The sequence below is a fragment of the Lutzomyia longipalpis genome, chromosome 3 (genome assembly GCF_024334085.1).
Source record: "Lutzomyia longipalpis isolate SR_M1_2022 chromosome 3, ASM2433408v1".
Classification (NCBI taxonomy): domain Eukaryota; kingdom Metazoa; phylum Arthropoda; class Insecta; order Diptera; family Psychodidae; genus Lutzomyia; species Lutzomyia longipalpis.
The window spans coordinates 8497760-8508705 of record NC_074709.1 but is presented as its reverse complement, the minus strand read 5'-3'; the positions used below and the strand labels follow the sequence as shown (position 1 = coordinate 8508705).

General features: G+C 30.4%; 1 protein-coding gene across 7 annotated transcripts in view; it reads right to left on the bottom strand.

Annotated features, from left to right (window-relative positions):
- Positions 1-3298: 3298 nt before the first annotated feature.
- The window catches only part of LOC129791869 (gamma-aminobutyric acid receptor subunit beta), a 41903-nt gene continuing 34255 nt past the window's right edge, over positions 3299-10946 (bottom strand). For all 7 annotated transcript variants that reach the window (XM_055830468.1, XM_055830472.1, XM_055830466.1 and 4 more), the window contains one exon: positions 3299-10903. In XM_055830468.1, coding sequence (XP_055686443.1) covers positions 10739-10903 — 165 coding nt within the window. In that variant the 3' untranslated portion in view covers positions 3299-10738. The remainder of the gene's footprint in view (positions 10904-10946) is intronic.

Below are 10946 nucleotides of genomic sequence, written 5' to 3'. Positions count from 1 at the left end.
TGAATTGCATACTTACGCCTCTTGAAGGTGGAGCCGAAATTTGACCTGTTATCTGAATAAATTCTTTATTTGCAACCTTTACAGTGATACCTTAAAGAATGTTTGATAATTTGTAGAACGAATAATTTAGACTTAATATCTAGTAGTTTTGCTGAGGTTCTTACAAGGATTCTCGTAATTAGTTGGTATACCACAATCGTGGCATACCAAGTATTGTAATCGTCGGAAAAACCGACTACCTCAGATCGGGCTCAAACTTGGTATGAGCACGTTTCAGACAACCCACATTCCAAAAATGGTGGTGGAAAATTTTTGATCCGGCCGGCCTGCCGTCCTGCCGTCCTGCCGTCCGGGACTCTAAACTTTGCCTTATATCTCGAGAACGGTGAGAGATAGAGCCTTCAGGTTTGAAGTTTTCTATAGAAATGTGGGTGTAAAATTTCATTTTTTTGCATTTTCAAAATCCAAGATGGCCGCCATCCGCCATTTTGAAATACTGTCAACCAGTTTCCTTATAGCTAGAGGTCTGAAACTTTAGTATGTTGTAGTGCTCAGTGAGATGTTTTCATCGATAACTCATACTTCAAAATCGGTCAAGCGGTTAAGCAAATATGGCGGTCTAAAGCAAAAAGTGTTTTTTCGATATAACTCGAGAACGGCTTGACCGATTTTGACCGTCTTGGTATCAAATGAAAGGTTTCAAGAAGCTCTACAACTGTCTAAAACATTCCTAGTTCCAAAAATATCCGCAAGAGGCGCTAAAATCAAAAACAAAAATTGCCTAACTTTAAAGGGCAATATCTCTGAATCCCCATCATCGATTTCTTTTAAATTTTGATATGTTGTAGCCTAAGTCAATATCTTTCACCAGTCCGAAAATGAAGAAAATCTATGTCGCCGTTTAGAAGATATAGCCATTTGAAAAATTCTTGAATTTGAAAAGTTGTAAGAGCCATATCTCCTGAACCGCTTGCCCGATTTTGCTCATCTTGGTATTAAATTAAAGGTTTTGCAATTCTCTACAACTTTCTAGAACATCAGAAACCTCTAGAACCATTTCTTGAGGACAAAAAGTGCAAAAAACTGTTTTGGTGAAACAAAAAACCGCCATTTTTGTTCTAGATGTGACTTTGAAAATTATTGAAATTTATGTCAATTTATAGCCTATTTTAATACCTTTCCAAAACTAGTCAAGAATTTTCTATAGGTCTTATAGAACTTCAGATATGAGCATTTTTATCTTTCATATTGATGAATTTCATAAAAAAAATCAACTTTGCCTACTAATCCTACTTACAAATTAAATTACAACACCATCCGCGTTGTGGTATACCAACTCTAATAACTGGACGCGTTATGATTGACTTTTCCTAATGAAATTCAAAGAAAAAAATAGAATAAATGTGGGAATATTAGAATTTGGATGCAAAATCGTAGTAGAGTGTGTTAGAACATCAGAGAGAGAATAGACGACAAGTGCAGAGAAGCCGTAAAAATTGTGACGAAGGAAAAATCACCTCATGTACCATCAACCTCTTTACCCATTTAATAAACTATTCTACAATTTTGGGGGCTCGTCCGGGAAAGAGGCTCTGAGTGGTAGATAGAGGTGATGTGAGTGAATTAGACGCTGTGACGCTGTGAAGTTGTGACGCTGAGACTCCGAGGATTTTAGACGCTTAGACGCTGAGACGCTGAAGATGTTGGGTGTAGAATCTCGCTCGACGTTCTAGAGATTGTACCCCAAAAAGATTTCCAAGGATACACGCGCGACGAAGACGCATCAAGATGGTGAAAATGTTAACATTTGAAGATATTGAAGACACAGTGGGAAGATTTAATGGTGAACGCCATGAGAATTTTGTTGAGTGGCTGCAGAAGTTCGAGAACTTGGCAAAGAAGCAGCGATGGGACGAGATACAGAAATTTGTGTACTGCCGGAAGTTGATGAAGAGTACGGCAAGGATGTTTTTGAGTTGCACGAGAGGCCTCACCAACTGGAGAGCTTTGAGGAAAGGACTTGTGGAGGAGTTTAAACGCGAGGAAAGTTGTGCAGTGCCTAGTGACGATGAAGAAGAGTATGATGATTCTGACGAAGAGGATGATGAGACCGAGAGCGAAGAAGATGAAGATTATGAGGATGAAGACGAAGGTTCTGTGGATGAAGACGATGACGTTGAAGAAGAATCAGATGATGAGGTATGTGAGAAAGTAGATGAGATCGTTATGGAGATTCAAAATAATTGTGAAGATGGAGAATCTGATGATGATGATGAAGCCTTCGAAGAAGTTGGTGAAAATGATGATTGTGAAGAAAAGGTTGAGCAATTTGAGGAAATTAAAGAGGAGTTCGATGATCAAGTGCTCGAAGGAGTTGAAGAATTTGTTGATGAAACAGTTGAACAAGAAGAATCGGAGGAAAGTGTTGAGAAGACTGGAGAAGAGATTACAAGCCCTGTGAAGTTATCAGAGAAGGATGTGATTAACGAGGATCAGGATGAAAAGATGAACGAAGATCAATTTGATGAGGCGATCACCGAGGACAAAGATGCCAAGGAAGCTGTGAGTGATCATGGAAAATTGCAATTTGTTGTTGAGACGAGCAGGAGAAGAATTGAGATTGTTGAGCTGGAAGTCTTAGAAGAAATCATGAAGGAGATGCCAGAAAATAGCAGTGGACCGAGAGTGTTGTATTTTGACTATCGGGAGGTCAACAGCAAAATCAAGACGAAATGATGGGAAGACGGATTGAGCTACAAAGATGACGACATGGCGACGTAACTGGACTGTGATGGGATCATCCGAGGACGGATGATTAGTGTAGGATGGCCGAATGTGGGAATATTAGAATTTGGATGCAAAATCGTAGTAGAGTGTGTTAGAACATCAGAGAGAGAATAGACGACAAGTGCAGAGAAGCCGTAAAAATTGTGACGAAGGAAAAATCACCTCATGTACCATCAACCTCTTTACCCATTTAATAAACTATTCTACATAAATTATATATTTAAAAAATCATTTAAGACTGCATAACTTAGAACTTTTCACATACCTACTCTAGAATTCAGAAGAATTCTTAAGAAAATTTAGCCAATGCAATGAACGTTTGAGTCGTTAAGCAAGAGGTGAATCAAATTTATTTTTACTCAAAAGAAACTTTCGCCACAAAGCTCTGTGAAACAGCTTTCAGAGAGAAAAAGTTTTTTTTTCCAGCTGAACAGAACTGATGCCCAAAATTCATTCAAATGGCGTACAGACAAAAAATTCTCAATGAATGCGAGAATAAAAGTCCAAAAAATGGGAATATTTGTATTTTTTTTCTTCTTTATTTGTATAACAAAATTATTTTGGTTTTATTTTGCGCTATGTCTCGTATATTTCCAATATTTTCTCTCTCATATTCATCTGATTTTTTTTTACTCTTCATTTAGTAAGTTCTTTTTTTGTCACTTCAAATAGAAAAATTATCATTTTCCATTTAAAATTTTCCTATATTTTTTATATCATAGTTTTTCCTTTTTCATAAACATAAATTGTTATTTTTCTTCTTCATTTTTTTTTCAACAGTAACAATAATCATAATTTATAATCAGATAAGTACAATAATGTGTCATTGTTTAAATAGAGTTTTAAATATGAAATAATTGTTTTTTTCTCATCTTTTTATTTCGCTTTACGACTTTTCTTCAATATAGTTTTACGTTATAAGTTTTTCTTCATTTTTTTTATCCTTTTTTTTACTTTGTGTTTTGCAACGTTAAATAGAGAATTTAATTAACAAATAAAATAAGGAGAAAAAAATTCTAGTGGTCATCACTTTTTTTTTTATTCTTTCACATGTTTCAACGGACTGGGGGAAGTTTTTTTTTTCTTTCCATTATATATAGTATTTTCTTTGGTGTATTTAATTGTTTTTTAAAGAAAGAAAGGAATCTTTCACTTAAATTAGGATGGACAAAGGTTAAAGAAAAATGTGAATGAAAATAAAATCTTTTAATTATTTTATTTCTTCTATTTTCGAGTACACGAGTTATAGAAATTTGTTGTGTGCAATTTAAATAAAAATTATTATTTTGTATATTTTGTTTTAGTATTATCATCTTATTTTCTTTCTTTGAAAATATAACTATCGTATTTGTTTCTTGGTAACCATAAATGCTTTCTATTTTTTTTATATCTTTAGAATATATTCATCTTTTTTTAATATGTGTTGTTTATTCTAGAGTAGCTAGGTTTTTTTCCACCATTCCAACGGTTCATGTTACTATTTAGTTTTCTTTTAATAATTTTTTATCAGTGTATTTCATGATCTTCACCTTTTTTTTCTTTTACTAAAACCAATAATATTTTTTTTTGTTATACTTTTCAATACAAAAAATATATTACGTTAACAAATCTAATTAATATTAAATATGGATAATTATAAATTTTACCAATATGTTTTCATTTTTTTCCTTAATTTTTTTTCCATTTCATATCTCATCAAATTAATGCATTTATCTGATGTGTGTATTTTTTGTATATAAAAATTTCATTTTATTTTTTTCTCATTTTCTTTTATTATTCTATATCATGTAAAACAATCGAAAATACCTCACATATTACGAAGAGAAATGAAAATAATTGGAAAATATAGGTACCTTCTAAAGGTTATTTATCGGTCATTTATCGGTCGCAAGTGTTGGATTTTCTTTGTAGGAAATGACACCTTTTTCTTTTTATCCCGTTTTTTTTTTAAACTCACTTTTTCACTTTCTCCTTGTTTTTCATTTATTTATTTATGCAATAATATCTATTTTAGAATAGTAACTTATTATTTCTCATTTTTTTCCCTCAAATTGCGGGTATTACGTGTGTATTTAATACATTGTTAGGTTTTTTCTTCATCTTCATTCTTTCCTTTTAAAGTCGTTTTACTATTTTATATGAATGAATAAAAAAAACCCAAAACAGAAACAATAAATGTGCCTAATTTTTTTCATTTTGTCATTTATTATATAGAAAATTGTGCAAATTATCAAGAGATTTTACTTTTTTTCTTTGTTTTTTTTTTTAATTATTTCTATAATTCATTATTTCATTTTTATTTTTATATTATTATTTTTTTTATCCTTTATTATTAAAAGTACATTAAAATTGACTTTCTCGAACAGTTCAAACGAAAAAATCAAAGCAAAAGACATTTTTGCCTTCGTACAATTTTTTCTCACTTTTTTTTCTTCAATGGAGGGGTGAAATTAGTATAGAGTTTATATTGAGAATTTCTTTTTTTTTGTTTTTACTAATATTTACAAATTCTTTAACTGTCCTTTTGAGTGATTTCTTCGTGATTTTTATCTTTTATATTAAAAAGTTTTATACAAAAACAACTAAAAGAACACGTTTAGGTATTTTGTTGTTTTCGTCTCTTTGGTTTTCTTTTTCATTTTATCAATTCTAATTATGTTGGTTTTGCCATTTAACCTCCATACCGATTTTTTGTCATCATTCGAAGATGATTCGGTTTATGGGTGTGAATTTGATGATGTTTCGTTTTGGATTTTCTTTGTAAAAGAATTTTTTTTAATGAATAAAAAAGAATTATTTTGCTTGAAATTTATGGAGATTTGAGGAATTCCCAGGCATGACCTGAATCCAATGTACCTACTCAATTTTCTTTTGTGAATTTTCTTACATGATATTCAGCAACGTTAATCAGCGATTTCTTTAACCGAAAATCACGCAAAAAAGCTACCAAGAGAAAAAATATAGCAAATGGATTTGAAATAAGCTGTGAGAATCCTCTTAAATTCCATTCGGCGTCACAATTCGCTATCAGTTCAAGTTACTCGCTCTAGCTTTGAAGTGTTTTTTTTTAAAGGAGGGAAGTGGTTAAGGTTTTTCATTTCGTCGATAACACAATTTTCATTTAATTCAAGATTAGTTTTTTTTTTCTCAGTAATTGTCTCTCATCTTTTCCTCCTCCTCCTCCTCATCCGTATTTGTTATATATAAATTAGTAAATCAATATTGTAAGTGTATTTCCATGTGTGTAATATCTATGTATATATATTTATGTTAATATTATATTTAAATTTAGAATTTCGTTTGTAGCAGACATAAACGAACGATCTCTAGCTCAGGTCCCAACATCCGGCGGCCACGCAGCTGGTTTTCTGTTGCAGGGGGTGCTGAATCGCTTCATTAAATGCTGAGTTGAGTTGATTTTATCGCCCATTTACACGGAGAAATTCGGATATCCGTTTTTGGTTATAGGCAGGCAATAACGCTTCCTTTCGGCTCGCGGTGTTTCTGTCTCCGAACGTGATGTTTTCTTCTTAAAGTTAGGTACCGAGTTAGAGATCCCTCAAAATGCTTATATCCAATACTTTCTTTTTTTTTTTTAATATAAAGTGGCTTCAGAATCAACGTGCCTTATTAATTTTTTCTTTCCTTCTTAATTATTTTTTTTTTACTTTTAATAGTAATCATTAAATACTTTTTTATATTACTTTTAATTATTCATATTTCAATAATTACTTATTCTTCACTTTTTTATGTATGAAAAGATATTGCTTAAACTTTTAAATATATCTTTTTCTGTCATATTTTCCTCATCATTTTTTTTAGTAATTAATAATTTTTCCCTAACTTGCACATTGATTCAAAGGACTTGATAAAATGTATTTCCTCATCTTCATTTTACTGTTTTTTCTTTTTTTTTAATATCTATATAAAATTTATACATTTTGATGAGTTTTATGATTTTTTTTTGGATTTTCTAGTTAGGATTCGGGTTTTGTTGTCGCGTGATTTTCTTTTTAAATTTTTATATATAATTCTACGATGAATGTGTGCAGTTTTTTTAAGAATGATTTTTTGTTATTGAAACTGAGATATATTGAAATTTTTTTTGGAAAAAAATATTACATATTTTATATGTTTTTTGTTGTTTTCTTTTTTGTTGAAAAATTAACGTGAATACAATATGCTACGTGTTTTTGAAAATTTTCTTCTTTAACTACATGGAATTCCGTTTATTTTCTGTTTTTTTTTTTACATAAATGTATATATACGATTACATATTAGGTGTCTTCCTTTTTACCTTTTTTATATATAATATTTAGTGTTTTTTAGCATTTTATGGTTCTTTAATAGTACTTTTTTTTGTCACTTTCGTGTGATTTCGTGTGTTGTAAATTTACTAATAATAATAAATCGCTATATATGTAATATACATGTTTTTCTTGCAATGTAACTTTACATAAACTGTGTGTAATGTGTGTTTTAGGGTGCATTTAATTTATTTATCAATTGTTTTCTCTTTTTTTTTCTTTTTAATTAATGTGTTTTCTACTATTTATATAGATAGCACTAACTCTGGCATTTAATCACTCTTTTGGATTTATTTTTCTTCGATTTTTTTTTCTTTTTTCTCCTTTTAACCGGATGGTCATATATACCCTAAAACCAGTGTTGTTTTTGTTTTGATCTTAATATGAGGTGAATTCGCTAGATTTCCTTTTAATCATCTTTTTTTTTCTTTTTTAATTAAGACATTTATTGTGTGAAAAAAATTCAAGTGCTCAATCTTGATTTGTGTGTTTTAGTGATGAAAATAGTATGGATGAATCTTCGGGTGATTTTGAAAAATCATTTTCAACTCTTTCTATACCCTGACTTTTAAAATTTTAGCCTAATTTTTTTTCCTATTTTTTATACCCTCGATTTATTTTGCGCTCACCCCAAATATATAGATTTACATTATACATATAATAAGAAAAAAATGTTTTTTTATTAAGAAAACAATTTAGTTTTATAGCCAAATTTTGCAAGAGAACAATTTTGCATTGAAATAATTTTTTTTGAAATAGAATAATTGACAAGAATATTGAGCTAATTTAGCTTTATATATAAAAGAAAAGTTCTTTTTTTTTAGATGCAAAACCTTATTTTCGTTTTTTTATGTGTATATTGAGAAAAAATCCATTTTTCCACAGAATGGAAATGAATGAAAATTGAAGTCTGAAGTTCATTATGAAACAATCCTCTTATGTCATTTTGGGGGAGTAGAACAGGAGATTGATCCTGGATTAACCTTCAGAAATTCATGTCTTTTCATTAGCATAACATCTCGGAGACGTATGCCCCCTTCGTCAGGTCCACTAATATATAGAAACTATTTTTTTTTCAAACTAGACGTTCCACTTTTAAACTGAACTACTTTTAGGGGAAAAAACTATTTGAAAATGAATTTCTATTAATTTTTCTGGCTATTTTCCATTTTAGAGTAAACTAAGAAAACAATGAACGACCTCATATTAGACGACATTACCTATAAGAAAAATTAATTGGATTTTTTTTCTCAATATCTTTTACCACATTCTACTAATTTTCATACCATCACGTAAAGTTTTCATGAAACCAATTTCCAATTTTCAATCATTTTTTTCTCTCTATTTTTGGAAATTTTTATTAAACGCATTTTTATGCTGCCTCACAGGTTTCTTTTTCTCAAGAAAAGACATTTTTTCTTCCTTTAAACACCATCGAAATTGGCTTTTAGTTTGGAAGTATGTATCTCACATATAGAGAATGATTCTAAAATATAATATTGCCAAAGAAAAAAAGTCCATTAGTAAGAATGATTGTGTTAAATTGAGCAAACCCAGAATGGAGGTTCTGCAGTCCGAAGGCGCGTGTGCCAGAAGAGGAATGTTAAAGAAGAATTTCGCAAAAATGTCAATGATATTCATATTTTGATTGATGGTGGTTGGGATTTTTTGAATTATATATCTTTCTGTGTTACGAACTGTCTCTAACGAAACACGTGTATTTTTTTTTTTACTTAAATGGATGAGGTGTCAATGTGGAATATTTTTCTCTTGGACGTTCCATCTACCAGTAATTCATAGCTATGTTGGCTGTGAAAATCTGACTGTATTCGAGTATCTATATCCATAAAGCGCTGCCTCACATACTTTTTTTTATCACCGTGTATTTTATGTCCCTCCATCTATATGCCATACCTAATCGCCCACATATTCTTTTTTAGTTTCTCTCTGTGTTAGTTTTGTTTATTCTGATTAAAATTTTTGATTCCTTGTTATGATTTTTTATTTATTTTAGCTTTGCTTAAATGTTATCATCAATTTCTTCATCGTCGGGTAAAGCGTTTACTGGATATTCAATCACAAAGTGTGCAACTCGATGAAAAATCCACCCATTTGCTTCATTCTCATTCGCGAGATTTATCCCTGCAATCGATTTTTTTTTCATCATGGACCATTACTATCATCCCCAAAACTCTTCGCGATTTTTTATTGATTTTTTTCTCTCTATTTTAAAAGAAAAAAATGGGAGGATATTGTGGTGTGATTGAATAGAAAAAAAATACTTTGCAAAATTTCATTATTTTTGAAATTTTTACTTTGGCGCGAAATCCTAGACACACACGCACACACCATAAAAAAAAAATAAGAAGAAGGTTTATTTTTGCTTAATAAAAAATAAGAATAATTTTGGTGAAAGAAAATTGAAAGTTTTTAAAGTGGAAAAGTGTTTTTCATACACAAAGTTTAACAGTAAAATATTTGTTCTATTCAAAAAATTTTTAAATGTGGTTTGAGGAAAGGAAATTTGCTATAATAGAAAGAACATAGATAGAAGAGGAAGAAGTATGGAGCATTTCAGAAAAGTAATTTATAGCTCAGAATCTTTCAAAGTGAAAATTCTAAATTAAGTGGAAATAGTTGAATAAATTTTGTTAAGAAAACATGACTTTTGTAGGCTAGGCAAGGTGTGCGTCTAGAGAAAAGAGATGATGATCTATAGCAAGGGCACACGAGTTATGCTCCGATGAAATTTGCATTTTAAAAAATCATTAAATTCTTTAATGTTGGACCACTCTCAATGCATTTTTTTTGCTATTTATTTTCTTAATTGGATATTTAAACGTTAAAAATGTGCTCTAGGAACAACAAAAAAAGAGTATCCTTCCGCAAGGATATTGGCAAGATATTATATATCTTTCACATCCCGATGCGATGAAATGTGCTATATATCCTGTGCTATATATAAGAGGATATAGATATTTGAGAGAGAATCTCCTACATGACTAAATACCTTAAGAAAAATGCTGCGGAATTCTCGAGTTGGTGCGGGTTTCATTAATTTTTTTTTTTTAAATTGTTGCTCACTTAAAATTAATTTAAATAGAACAATAAATGCTAAGAATTTTACACGCAAAGAGCATAACTCTTTCAATGAACACAAATCCATTGGTTTGTTCTCATTAAGTTCCATTTTTTTTTTGGTATTTTTAAGAAAAAATCTCATTTTTTTAATATCTTTGGCATCTTAGTTGGAAGCAAATTCTTATACACCACACAAAGTAAAATTTTTCATTTATATCTTAATTCGCATTTTTTAAAAGACTTTTACACGTTCACAAAATTATAAAGTAATTTTTTTTCTTTAACCCTACTGTATGTTTAGAGCGGAGCACTTGATAAATGTTTCTTCTCAACATTATCTTATCTTCGTTTTTTTTTTTCTTTTTTGAATTCGGTACAAGTCTTAACTGAAAAGCACATCGGGATGACACATTAATGGATTTTTTTGTTATAAAAAAGTGTGTGAGTGTGTGTGACTTTTTTGCTTGATTTCTTCATTATTTTTTTTTAATAATAATTCTATTTGTGTAGGATGAGAGCTTCAGTTTATGCGGGTGGAGGTATGTTCTTTTGCTACATCTTATCTATTTATCTTCACCCAGGAGCACCAAGTCATCGGCCACTACATCGCTGACATGCAGATAAATTATCCAGTACATAAGATTGAAGCACACAAAACACACGGGAAAGACTATTCGAGAGTATTTGTCAATATCTGACGGTGTAATTCCTAGAAGCTTATTTATATCCTGCAAAAAAAAGAGAGAGAAGTAGGAAGAGACAGGAATTAAT